The sequence below is a fragment of the Dysidea avara genome, chromosome 10 (assembly GCF_963678975.1).
Source record: "Dysidea avara chromosome 10, odDysAvar1.4, whole genome shotgun sequence".
Classification (NCBI taxonomy): domain Eukaryota; kingdom Metazoa; phylum Porifera; class Demospongiae; order Dictyoceratida; family Dysideidae; genus Dysidea; species Dysidea avara.
Window position 1 is genome coordinate 13,314,570 of NC_089281.1, and position 14,032 is coordinate 13,328,601.

At 38.0% G+C, this 14,032-nt stretch overlaps 2 protein-coding genes across 2 annotated transcripts; both read right to left on the reverse strand.

The window, feature by feature from the left end:
- Window positions 1–1,528: 1,528 nt before the first annotated feature.
- Window positions 1,529–6,449, reverse strand: LOC136269227 (ras-related protein Rab-13-like). The gene is made up of 7 exons (XM_066064731.1): window positions 6,136–6,449; window positions 5,093–5,153; window positions 3,785–3,923; window positions 2,098–2,187; window positions 1,966–2,034; window positions 1,878–1,913; window positions 1,529–1,736 (listed from the first exon to the last, which is right to left on the reverse strand). Exons 1-7 carry the CDS (start codon window positions 6,257–6,259, stop codon window positions 1,641–1,643), a joined length of 615 nt encoding a protein of 204 aa, XP_065920803.1. The 5' UTR covers window positions 6,260–6,449; the 3' UTR covers window positions 1,529–1,640.
- Window positions 6,450–9,556: 3,107 nt separating this feature from the next.
- Window positions 9,557–12,625, reverse strand: LOC136269226 (ras-related protein Rab-13-like). The gene is made up of 7 exons (XM_066064730.1): window positions 12,448–12,625; window positions 12,065–12,125; window positions 10,647–10,785; window positions 10,174–10,263; window positions 10,059–10,124; window positions 9,967–10,002; window positions 9,557–9,737 (listed from the first exon to the last, which is right to left on the reverse strand). Exons 1-7 carry the CDS (start codon window positions 12,578–12,580, stop codon window positions 9,630–9,632), a joined length of 633 nt encoding a protein of 210 aa, XP_065920802.1. The 5' UTR covers window positions 12,581–12,625; the 3' UTR covers window positions 9,557–9,629.
- Window positions 12,626–14,032: the final 1,407 nt, after the last annotated feature.

Genomic DNA, 14,032 nt, shown 5'->3' on the forward strand with positions numbered 1-14,032 from the left:
AGTGAGAAGTTGAATAATATACAATAGGGTGTTGTGTGTAGAGTTAGCAAGCACATAGAGATGACTGGTGTCGTTTAAGTCCAGCTTGTTCAAGGATACCTGACATCACAAAAATGCTTGTGTTTATTATGTCTTTGTATTAGTATTGAAACTATGTACTACTACTACCTAGACTGAGATTATAAAAAAAACAAACTTAAAAACAGATTACAGGTCCCGATTATACTAAATCTAGTATTGGGATCATTTATAGATTTGTGGTCTGTTTTGTCTTGTCTCTATACAGGTATATATTTCGGAATAGTATATGGTTTCAATACTGAAATAATATATAGGCATGCAATATTGGAACATGTGTGATGTGTGAGAACTGACAAGTTCTTTGTACCAACTCTAGTGGCAACATACTATATTGATGCATGTCTTCAATACATATTGGTAGCTCTTAGTTTATGCCACACTGCTATGAGCTTGTGCATTTTAACTGATTGAAATAAAATCACAGCTGTATACACTGTTTTCTCAGTTGATTTTTTTCATAGGAAATGTCACAACAATTATTATCACATATATAGTAGACAGACTTACATGTTCTAAAATACTTCGGCACTTTCATGTAGTTTATCTCCGAAGTATTTTCTGAAATTAGTGCACTTATTTCAATGAAACTTTCAGTATTCCATAATTCTTTGCAAGCTATAATGATTGGTACAGATCATGTGTCATGCCGTATTAATGTGACAAGATCAGTCATGCATACAGGGAACTACATTTATCTGTTTACATTACCAAGTACATGCATGCTTCCCATATGGTGTAATGTTTGGATGTATGCTACAGTTGATGGACCACATGCAGAGTTGTACTAGAGTTAAGGTTTAAAAGATGACACCTGCATGCATGGTTAGCATGTAGCTTGGGCAGTGGCAGATCCAGCATGGGGAATTTGCACCCCCGACCCCTGCCATTTCTTTTTAGGAAGAGCTATATCACTTTGATATGCCAGTAAAGCAAAGAATTACTGACATACTTTTAGCTTGAAAGGCAGACGGATATCTTCTATAAATTTACCTGAAACCAAACCAAAACTATCATCCAGTACCTTTGCACCTCTAAAAATAATTATTGTGTTTGGCAGTCATTTAGGCCATTTATAGCTTTGTAACAGCTTTTAAGACTTCACAACCTTTTACAATGGCGTAAATGGTAAAATTCAACAGTAGAACATATGATTTTTTGCTGCTACGTGCATCAATTGTAACAGACTGTATAGCTAGCTATACATATAGCTGGCTGTTCAGAGTGGCTTCCCCTTTTAATGGTGTGGATCTGAACTTGTTTGTGCCCCTCCCCTTGCCAGCCCCCCCCTGATGAGTTCATTCCCATTGATCACTTAAATACTGCAACTGCATGGCTAAAATAACAAAGACGCAATGTTGTACCTGCAGACTTTGTCATGAATAGATGTTTATTGTACTTAGCTACTAGCAGTACAACATTATACTCAAGTAAGTTTAAGATCATTCACTTCAGATAACAATAATATACATAGCTGGTATTTTAAGATTGACTTGTACTAGTAAATGTTATGTATTTTGACTTGACAGATGCTGTATAAATAATACGTGTGAATTAACAATTTAGCAATAACATGAAGATTCTTGTTTTGAGGTAGTGTCATTTGTATCCAGCTGGTTTATTGATAACTGAGAGCTGATGATTTCTTGACTCTGCATCTGTAAGGTGGACATATCCATACAAAATTCAACTATACATTAAGCAATAAGTGTAACATGGGCACTGCCTGATATGTATACAACAGTACACCTGAAGTCCAAAGAGTTGATGGAGGATAATATATTGGTGCACCTACTTACATGTTGGAAGATGATATCTGTCAAGGTGGTGAATACCTGCAGCATGCGTAATCAGGCCCAATATTACACTGATGAGGTTATAGGTTACCTGTGAAAGATTCTCTGATGTGCGTGCACTTGTTTCAAGAAAATAGTCTATTCCATAGTCTTTGGCAAGCTATATTGAAAGATATGTATACTGTGTATTATGGCCATACGAATGGATAACTAGTGTATGCACCTGTTTTCCTTGGCATGTTGTGACCTGTCTCTTTTCCTCAACGTCTCTTTTGTTAGCTATCAACATCAGTTTTACATCAGAAATAGCATGCTGTGTGTGACACATGTAATGTACTAGATGGTTAATAGTTAATACCCTTAGCAAGATGGCATAGTTAAAAGTAGCTACAGTTGTTTGGTGAAACTAAGAGTCATACTGTATGGTGAGACACTATAGTAGCCTCCTCTCAGGACATATATTTATTCCTCAGTCCTGTCCATTATACATATGTCTATGCATGCACCTTAGTTACATAACATTAAATAGTAAAATGATACATAATATATTGTCAAGTTTGGTATGTAGACTATATCCAAACAGCCTTAGAGGATTTCCATTTGGCGTATATTCATACAGGAAACATGGAGCTACACATGCATGTAAAATTGCTTTGTTTTAATCACATACACATATTTGTCTGTTGCACTGAGCCATTTTATGGTTGTTTAGCTTCATGGATCAGTTTGTCTCTTTTTGCATGGAAGTGATTGAACCCTGTAATCAGTCATGCATGCATGCATGCATATGTGTGTGTGTGTGTGTGTGTGTGTGTGTGTGTGTGTGTGTGTGTGTGTGTGTGTGTGTGCTGTGTGCGTGTGTGTGCTGTGTGTGTGTGTGTGTGTGCTCTGTGTGTGTGTGCTCTGTGTGTGTGACTGTGTGTGCTGTGTGTGTGTGTGTGTGTGTGCTGTGTGCGTGTGTGTGCTGTGTGTGTGTGTGTGTGTGTGTGCTGTGTGTGTGTGTGTGTGTGCTGTGTGTGTGTGCTCTGTGTGTGTGTGTGTGCTGTGTGTGTGTGTGCTGTGTGTGTGTGTGTTTGTGCTCTGTGTGTGTGTGTTTGTGCTGTGTGCGTGTGTGCTGTGTGTGTGTGTGTGCTGTGTGTGTGTGTGTGTGCTGTGTGTGTGTGTGTGTGTGTGTGTGTGTGTGTGTGTGTGTGTGTGTGTGTGTGTGTGTGTGTGTGTGTGTGTGTGACCTGCAGTGTTGGGAGTAACGAGTAACGCGTTACGTAATATTATTACTTTTGTGGTAACAAAGTAATATAATGAAATACGCTATGAAAACAGGTGATATAACGCAAGATACTTTACTTACAAACGTAACGCGTTACCTAAGTAATATAATTACTGTAACGAGTCTAATATGATGTAATATTATTACTAAAAGTAACGAAGTTACTAATCTCGTTAGTAATCCTCTGAGTAACGCCTAACCACAATGGAGTAACGAGGCCTATTGAATGAAGCTTATTCACTAGCTTCTTACTTATAACCAAGATTTGTACATTGTCCAACAACGCAATCATGTCACGTGATAAGATGGTAGTTTCACACGTGACAGCTTAAGGCTGTTGACACAAAGTAATATAATATGTAATATTATTACAGTTACTTTATTTTATGGGTAATATGTAACTGTAACTAAATAGTTCTGTTGCAAGTAATATGTAATATGTAACTAGTTACTTTTACAAAGTAACTTTCCCAACACTGGTGACCTGAATGTTCATGCAGGTCTATGCATGGTTATATAACTTTTATTTACGCATAAACACTCTAGAGTCATATGTGCATCCCTTGTATACATATATTTATTCTGGCACTGTCATTTCAGCTGGATGGCATGCACACATCACTACATATGAGCATATGATTACCTCTTGTATCATTTGTAACCAGCTGGCAGTGTTTTTAAAACTCTGTTCATTGGTTATGTCATAGACGATCAAAATACCATGAGCTTTTCTGTAATATTGTGCTGTGATAGCCTTAAACCTCTCCTGACCAGCTGTATCCCTTTAATGAAGAAGAAAGATATTTCTTTTAACAGAGCAGCTATTCACCTGCATTACATGGTATATGTTTGCAATTTTCTATGTTTATTATTCATGTGCTATGGAGTCATGCATCTAGCATTTCTATACTCAAGGTACCATACCCTATACATACACAAGTCTTGGTGCATACGAGATAATACAAGTGCAGGCCTGTAGTATACAAACCAGTTAATTTCCTATAGCAGCTCACACCATTGAAGCACTGATCAAGCACTGATCATTTATCTATAAAGCTGAAAAGCCATGCATCTGTCTGTCTGTCTGTCCATCTGCACATTCCTCTAGTGTCACCCACTTTCCTCACAAGTTTCCTTCCACATCTGGCAAAGCACTTGCACCAAACAAAATACTCACTTTAAATAAGCTTCTAATGGCTACCATTCATGATCTACAGCACATTGGTGTAGAGCAAAACTATTTGGTATCCTTTTTGTAAACCACATGGCAAACTACATGCAAGTAAACAACTAAGCCATTCAACTTATTCATGCATTTAAGACATGCAGATTTTACACAAATCTATTTGTAAGTGAGTGGACTGCATATACATGCCTTCTATTTGTGATATAATTCTTAATATATATATAGTGCTTTATATATAGTGCTTTATATATAGTACTGGCTTTCATGGTAAAGGTTCCATAGCAACCTGGAACTTTTCTTTTTGCTCTGGTAACCTTTATGCATGGTTATAACTTCATTTAGGTGATGATTTTTTTGGCAACCTTATTTGGTCACAACTTTTCCTTCCTTTTATGCTACAATTTTTCTCTTATTATAGCTCCATGTGTAGCTTTATATATCTTTATTCTCTCAATGCATGAGTACCTGTCTTAGCAGCTTTTAAGGAAGCTATAGTTGATGACAATATAGGTAGCTACAGCTGCACGTGCATATATATAATAGATAATCTATCACACTCCTTGAATGCTTGAATGCATATAAGCATAACACAGTAGAAGACTTATAGCAGCTAATGCTGACATCTGACGATAAAATATGTGCAACACTTATAGTATTTGATTGACATGTAGCAAATTCTATATTTTGTGAACTTTATTCAGAGGTATTATGTTTTAACAGGTTGCTATATAGCTATATAAATCGCATGCATGAACTGTGACTTACCAAATTTGGAGCTTAACTCTTTTCCCTTTGATCTGTAGTGATTTTACTTTAAAGTCAATACCTATAATGTGCCATAGAATAAATATAGTTCAGTCACAATACATTTGGTGCTCAGTGAAATGGTGCAGTTACGGTGCATGCCACTAATCCAGCAGGTCATACCGCAGATAGTTGCACATAGTAAAAAATGAGTATAGTGAATACTGTGGCAAATAGTGAACGTCACTGGAAATTCTTAGTGATGGTCACTAAAATGGCCAGTGACATTCAGTATTCACTACTTATTTTTTACTGTGCATTGATTGTATATATATGTACAACTACACATGTGAGCCATAAGTATATTCACTAAAATATGCATGTAGCTGTAGCTATACATTTTGTAAATTGATAACTTTGCAACTTAATAATAGATGCAGGTATGGTATAAGTGCTTGCTTTCATCTTAGCTTCCCTTTAACACTTAACACTATACAAGTACAGGGAGTGTAGTCAAGAAAACTTACCATGACGTGATATTGATACACAGCTATATATATGGTCTCAGGGTGCCTAACTTACTTGACATGTAACAGCACATGCACTTGAAATGGAACATTAATTTTTAGTGATGAATGCATGTTATTCTTGTATAAGTGGAGCTGCAAAGATTCAGCCACTCTGAACCCTATAGCTTATTACATAATATAATCATGTACCAGCATTAATTTGTGACCATGATGATGTCATGCCATGCATGGCTCCCATGCCATATTATACACCTTTCTATTATAAACATTTCTATCACATCATTGACTTCTGTCACATGCAGTGCAGGAGTGGACATCTCTACTGCATGGTGTAATGATATAGGCATAGTAATCCATGACATGCATGCAGTCACCCGATGTAGTTCAAACTTGCTAGCTGCACACTAACTTGAATATAGAAATATTATAGCTATCATGTGCATGCAGCTGGCTAAACCTGGCCATGGTTGCAATGGAAAAGTGTGGCCAATGGCTAGCAACTACACTGTGTGCATGACCGGATGTGTGACTAACCGACTGTAGCAATGTAGGCATCGTTGATTTCGTCACAGACAAATCGACACAACATACTCGTTTTACCCACTCCGCTATCACCACACAGTAGCACTTTGAAGAGGTAGTCGTAGTTAACTGACATGTTGGCTATCCGAAAATCTCTCAGACTCGCTGCGCGGCCGCTCAGTGGTAGCTTAAAACCGGCGGAGCGGTACTCATTCAGTTCCGCTGCACTGACGGTATAGACCTATACCACACAAATCCACTTATTACTGACTGGCATCAGTATAAATTATTGGGAGCTGCCATATTATACTTGTTGTGTGGCGGTGTTGACAGCCGGCCGGATAGCATTGTATGGAAGCCATACATGCATGCCGCATGGTATACGACACTTCTATTAGAATTATAGTGACTGCATGAGGGCGTCTTGATTGGTTAAGTAATTGTAATTCAACACATATGACAGGAAGAAACGACTGACTCTTCAACTTTATATCATATGTGTTGTTTTCCATACTTCACTATTAGGTAATCCCTCGGGTAATCCAATGGCTGCAACAAAAGCTGCTGTCAGACCTTCACTGAGTGCTGGCCACTGCAAAGTAAACTATAGCAAGAGCTATAGCTTTAATATCATTACGCGGTCGCCCAATCATTTTGCTCTATCCACTTATTATTATATACTTTTCATAGTATCAGTGGGGGGAACACATTGTGTAAAGCAACACCTCAACCCTAATTGTGGACTCAAGTTTGCTCAAAGCATATATACTAGTAATTGGATGTCTAACGTCAATGCGCACACCAAACACACTACACAAAGTACGTATAGCTAACACCTTATTATAGTCTGTTATCAGAGCAAATGTTCAATGACAATCAACAGATTTCTATCACAAGAAGTATATAGAAGTTTTAATTTGACTAAAATTGAAAAGTTGAACTTTACACAGTGTGTTGTAGTGTGCAGGACATATTCTCATGATGAAAGAGTATCACTTGCTAAAAGTGCATTGGTTGTTGATCCAAGCTAATAGCTACTCCTAAGTCTGACATCAAAATTTGGGGCAATAAACTTTACATCAAAGGCAAACTCCATGGCCAAGCAGACTGTTTGCATGGGATTTACACCTAGTGTGCCTTCTAGTAACAGCAGCACCCCTCCTTCCCTTAACAACATGGACATTTTTTCTGCTGCTGCTGCCTGCTTTACCTGCTGATTTAAAGGCTAGAATATTTAATGTCTTAATTAACAATTATTATAGAGACGTTTAGTATGTATGAAAGGCTGGGTGACAGCTTGACAGCTGCTTTGACTTTTGAGTTTGCAATAATAATGGGCTTAGTATTTCAATCTAATAAGTGTGCATGGCTCCTCCACAAAGGGAGGGGGGGGGGATCTGCCATTGAGACAGTTAGGTATATTCAGTTTGCACAAATAAATGAAAAAACCAATCACTCTGAAAGAGTTCCTGGGAGGATTTAACACCCCTGGGGAGTAAGTAGCATATGCACTTCAAAGGAAGACTGTGTACTCTTCAAAGTAATGGTCACTTCTTCCCAGAGGTGATTAAATCATCCCAGTTTATGTGTATAAGTTATTCCTTATGTTAACAGTTTAAGGATGCTACTGTGTGGAAGGGAGACAGAATCTTAACATCATATGAGAAGTCATGTAGCTTCTGAATCCTAGGGTGTGTGGCTCTTAGGACTTGCAGCTGTCTGGAGGTCAAGACATCGATCTGGTCTGGAGATCATGCAAGACACCTGGTCTGGAGATCAAGACATGTGGTCTGAGTTTAGTTTCTATACAGTACATGCATGCAGGCTTTCAGTAGCCTTATAATACTTGCAAGGACCCTAGTGGGGTAGTCCCAGCATGGAAATGTCTAAATGGTGCATACATATCATATCACTACATGTACACAGCCTATATACTATTATTATAACTGAAAGCTGTGTACATGTACTGACTGTTTGAGCAATGAAATTGTAGTGATCATTTTATTGTTAGCACTGAATAATTACACATATAATGGTATAGGCTGCTAGCCTGTAATAAAGTATGTTCATGTATAAAGTGTCAAGTACAAGTTTCAAATGTGGTGGCTGGCCATGCAGGCATACGGATAAGGATTTAGCTAATTGATTCCCTGTATGTTAAGCAAGTCTTCTCACAGGTCCCCAAGGGGATAGTACTATGCATAATTGTATGAAAAGTATGATAATTAATCAAACGCACAGAACAATATAGTGATTATTCAAAACTCTAACCAAATCACATGCAGTTAAGCAGGTATGTCAGCATGTTTGTTTAAATTTCTGATCCATAGCTATGTAGGAGATTTTATATGCTTGTATGGTGAATGTCTTATGACTATACCCCCTTTTGCGTTATACAAGCTCAAAACTCCCTGATCAGAATGAGCTATATGCATAAAATTGCAATTGACTGTTTACAAATATTGTACCAGTATAGCTACGTACATATATATGAACATTTTTTAGCTATGTATATCATAATAATGGTTGATATGGTTATTATGGCATTACAATCATAATCTCACAAGCCATTGTTAGGCTTAAACTTCCCAATGACTTAATGTGCAATATTAGACTGTTTATTGTCCTATATGTTTTAAAAACAGCATGCATGTAGATTGGAGGTGATTTTTCATCAAGAAGATTGTATTGCACTATATACAATTCAAAATTCAGTAGTACATATACGTAATTTCTAAATTTTGTTATACAGAACACTCAACAACAATGATAATAGTCATGCATTGCTGTAAATTCTCCCAGGGACTCTGAGAAGTCTATTGAGTAAGCCTCTATAGAGAGTCCATTAGTCACATCAAACACTATTGTGATGCCACACTGCCATGCAGCTATGACCATATTAACAATAACATGCTATAGAAGCTACGTGAATGCAGGCTTCCATGTTTATACTGTTGTGAAAAATACGCTTTGGCACACAATTATAACTATATTATATATAGAGTTGACAAAATAAGTGATGAATTATAAAAAAATGACAAAACCTTCTAGTAGCATGTAGGAGTGATGATCCACAGCTTAATGTTTTGATTGTTTACCGGCCTACACTACCGGTAACAATGTAGTATCAATTCCTGTATATATAATTGGGATAGTGATCAACTAGGGATGCTTAGATCTCATTACAACTTCAAGGTTTCACAGTTATGGCTAATCAATACACACACTAAGTGTTAATAGGTGGAAGCAAGAAATGATGACAGCATCTACGTATTTTTTAGAACTAGCTACAAAGAGGAGGAAACCTATAATATTAGCAATGCATGAAATAATGAAATACCTAACTGACTCTTTACTGCTATATGTACCTATCACTCTCACTCGGCCAACTTTACTTACTGATCAGAATACAGAGAAGATAACAATAATCATATACACATTATAAAAGAAAAGTGATTGATTGAAAAAGGTACAAAATAATATTAATGCGTTGTGTGTGCTACAGTTTAGCAAGCACATGGAGATTCTCGTTTTGGCTTAGTACTGCTGTCATTCAACCCTAGCTTGTTCAAGGATACCTGAGAGCCGACCATTTCTTTATATCGACCCTGCATCTGTGAGTGACAATATATATCCATACTTTATATATTTTCTGTTGATACAACATTATTAGCTCATGTATTTAATAACAGATGAAGTTAATCAGTACAGAACTGTAAGGAAGCCAATATCTCTTATGTACCAGTTCATTTTAAATGCTATGTGTATTGCTTATAGCCAGCTAAATTTTCATAGAAAGAACATTGAAATACAATGCACAATTATAGATCACAATAGACTTACATGTTTTAAAATATTTTCTGTAAAAGTAGAAAATGCCTGTAGTTGTATATACAGCCGGAATTAACATGCTGTGGCACTTTAATGTAGTTTACCTCTGAAACATTTTCTGAAGATAGGGCACTTGCTTCAAAAAAATCCATCCCGTAATCCTTGGCAAGCTATATTATTATAATATTGTGCAATAACATAGTTGGTACAAATGTATACCTGTTGTCCTTGATGTGTTGTAACTTGTCTCTTCTGTTCATTATCAATTTTATTACCTATCAACATCAGTTTTACATCAGAGGTAGAATTCTGCATGTGAGAATACAACAAATTAATAGAACCAGAATTCTGTGTTCACTTAGCTATGTTTGAGAATTATTCGTCATGTTGTGGTTATGCTGTATTTGTTGCATGTGTGCAGGTGTGTAGGTGTAATATTAACATGTACATATATATATATATATATGCAGTATCTTTATTAACAAACAAATCACTGACACCATCTCCTATAACACACGTAAAATAATTCAATCAACAAAAGATATTACCAAACAATGGTATCACAGATTTTACATCATAGCAGAATATCTTGCATTACTATATGTATCTGTGCCAAGAATGTTCACTAACACACTTACTCATGCACATGCAGTTAGTCTCGCATACACTGTGTTACACAATTTGGTTGTTACCTCCTGTATCATTCGTAACCAGCTGGCGGTGTTTTCAAAGGTTTGCTCATTGGTGATATCATAGACTAACATAATACCTTGAGCTCTTCTGTAATATTGTGCTGTGAGAGCCTTGAACCTCTCCTGACCGGCTGTATCCCTTTAAAGTAAAGAAAAGGATGCATGGTCTTATAACTAATATAACAAATATGTACAATGAGATCAGCTTATATTATATTGCATGTGTGCGTGCGTACGTGTGTGCATGTGGCGCAGTGTGTGTGTGTGTGTGTGTGTGTGTGCGTGTGTGTGTGTGTGTGTGTTTGTGTTGCTGTTGTGTCTTTGAACAAGAAACTGGCTCACATTGTTCCAGTCTACCCAGCTGTTTAAATGGAGACCTGGTGGCCTGGTGTCAACTGGGAAAGCAGTCCACGCAGCTCTAACATCAACAGGTATAGGTACCTGGTGTAAACTGGGGAAGCAAATGCCAACTGTCCATGTCTTGCATAAGGTCCAGGTGGGACTTTAGGTGCCCACACCTTCAAACATGGCGCAGGGCTCCAGGAGGATTTGCCTGCACTGCACCTGAGTAGCACACAGGTGTCCCTAGTTTACTGGGTAGGTGTGACCATGCTAGCTTGGCAGCTGAAGGCTTAATTTGCTCTGTGTGCGTGTGTGCATGTGTGTGTGTGTGTGTGTGTGTGCGTGTGTACAGGCAGTGGGTAGCCTCCAGCACTAATGGCACTCCGCATGTCTGTGAACTATGAGAAAAGGTTTCAGGTTTGATGTCCAGTTTTGCTCAGCTGTTGTTGTTGTTGTTTCCTTGAGAAATTTGAAACTTTACTCACCAGTTATGCTCAGTTGCTGCTGTTGTTTCTTTGGGCAAAAACTTTGCTCACATTGCTCCAGTATATGGGACCCGGTGTCAACTGGTGACACCCAGCTGTAACATTAAACCATCAATGGGTACCTGGTATAAACCTTGAAAGCAAATGCCAAGTGTCCATATCTCACACAGTGGGTGAAGGTTCAGGTGTGAGACATGGTACAGCTTCCTGTGAGCTACTAGTTACTCCAGGAGTTGTCTGCGCTGACTTATAGCACCTGAGTAGTGTACAGGTGTCTCAATGCTAGTTCACTGGGTAGGCACGACTGGGCTCATGTATATAGCATGATGAGCTCATGTAGCATGATAGCCGAAGGCTTTGCTTTGTGTGTAGTGAATGTGTGGTTTTGTGCATGCATATAGTTATTATGTGTACATTCATGCAAGCATGCTATAGCATTTGTGTATGACACATACTGCAATCAAACTATAGAGAGAATCATGCACTATACGAGTATATATAACATAATGACATCACATACACCATCATCATAGTACATGAGTTAGATTGCACTTAGCTATATTTTGCTGCATGTTTAATAAATAGACATACCATATTTGGAGCTTGATCATCTTTCCCCTCATTTCTAGTGTTGTCAACTTGAAATCAACTCCTAACAAAAGTAAACATAGCAGTTAAGTCCAACTGTAAACTGAGCATGCCTCGGAGCATGCAAACTACACCAGGGTGTTTTGTGCTCAGGCTTGCTAAATACATGAACTATTTCAGTCATGTTTACAATGCAATTTGAAGCCGGTTGTATTTACCTGCATGGATCCGTGCCCCTCTGAGTCATATAGCTACTAGCTATCAGCCTTGAAAGGCTCAGTGTTCTCACTGCATGAGTAACAAAACCTACACTACTATAAGTCTAAGAATTTAGCTATAGCTACTTGTTTAGTTTATATGTGATCCTGCTGGCTACTACTGCTAACCTATTGTGGCGATGTAAGCATCATTCATTTCGTCACTGATGAATCGACACAACATACTCGTTTTACCCACTCCGCAATCACCACACAGTAACACCTTGAAGAGGTAGTCGTAGCTAGTAGACACGTTAGCCATAGTAGAAATATACACTGACAAGGTTTGCCGGTGCGTAGTGCTTAGTTCCGCTGTTTTAATACAAGTGAAGCCATGCAAATTGGCAGTCCAATCGTGCCACTCGGTGCCAGCATGCACATGATGCAGTCTGGTAGCTGGAAGTACACTAAGATCGAGTTGTAAGCGAATTAGCTCGGGCTTGCATTAGCTAGCGGATCCAGAGGTTTCCAGGTTACTGTACGTCTCGCTGTACGTACAGAGGTTATCCGTATGACGTCACACTAAATATTTTCCGTATAATTACAGGTTATCTTCGTGAATTCGTCAAGCAAGAGTGAAGAAGAACGCTAGTGAATATAAGAAGGCTGTGGTGCATTTCAGCATTTGCTTAGTAATACTACTTTGCAGCTGGAAGAAACAGGGCTATTAACCTCCAGCTGCTCCTAGCTTGTACCGCTGAATTAACCCAGTCCCCAGTCCCCAGTCCCCATTCCCGATTTTCAGTTGGCTATTTATTATACTATAAGCAACTCACTCGGTGTAGCGATTCCCCCCTCCCCCTCAAGTCTTTCTTTAACTATTGTGCAAAATCGCTAAAAGTTTCATTTGATTTTTGCCTCAAAAACATGGTGTCTAGTAACTGTTACTACATGCAGCCGGGCATTGCCTCGGAGTTTCAATACTCTAATTGAACAGTCAACTACCCTAATAGAACAGTCACATTTTGTATTTTTATAAAAATTACTGCAGTAAAAATAGTCTAAAATCGTATCTCAGAGTGTTTTAGCTAAGACCAGAATTTTTTTGTGCCAGGGCTGGTACACACTATAATGCATGCCCCCAGATCCTCAGGATGACATCCATGTCCTGTTGTTCACATAGCTCCACTTCTTAACTCTTTAACTTGCTCCTGATACTATGCCAGCATAAGAAAGCATAAGCAGCCTATTTCAACCAATTCCTAACGTATGTTTAAAATGTCAGGTTTAAAGATTTAGCTATCATGTTTGGTGCCAAAAATTGTTACTATCATGATCAATTTCTATTAGTAGATAATGTATATAGGCCCCCTATAGTGTAAACAATTTCATCATTTGAGTTGGCTTTCATAAATAGATTCTCCATTTAGTGATCTGCACTTTAAATTTCAGCTTGCAGTCATATGAATGATGCAGTGCTCAGTATTTAATTGTGTCTTCTATCTGGGACCCACAACAATAAGCATCCATCCACAAGCTAGATATTATTCAACATCGTGTGGCATGCTTTGTGTTACACAGACCTTGGAGGGAAATCATAGGGATAGTATAACCGACATGTTATTAACATTAAAATCACGATGCCTATCACTTGCGGTTTGTATAGAAAGCAGTCATGCATACATTCCCACTCAGTATCTGCCAGTATACTATATCTCTCAACAAATACCAGGCTAACCACTCCTTAAAGCTTATTAGTTGTATGCCAGAACAA

Bases quoted from the DNA above. Each gene is read 5' to 3' on its own strand.
- LOC136269227 (XM_066064731.1), bottom strand. From the start codon at position 6,259: ATGTCAGTTAACTACGACTACCTCTTCAAAGTGCTACTGTGTGGTGAT. The intron at 3,924-5,092 runs GTAAGTCACAGT...TCTTCATTAAAG, and splicing joins AGAGTTAAGCTCCAAATTTG to GGATACAGCTGGTCAGGAGA. The intron at 2,035-2,097 runs GTGCATACACTA...CTTTCAATATAG, and splicing joins CAACATGCCAAGGAAAACAG to CTTGCCAAAGACTATGGAAT.
- LOC136269226 (XM_066064730.1), bottom strand. From the start codon at position 12,580: ATGGCTAACGTGTCTACTAGCTACGACTACCTCTTCAAGGTGTTACTG. The intron at 10,125-10,173 runs GTATACATTTGT...ATAATAATATAG, and splicing joins CAACACATCAAGGACAACAG to CTTGCCAAGGATTACGGGAT. The intron at 10,003-10,058 runs GTAAACTACATT...ATACAACTACAG, and splicing joins CTTCAGAAAATGTTTCAGAG to GCATTTTCTACTTTTACAGA.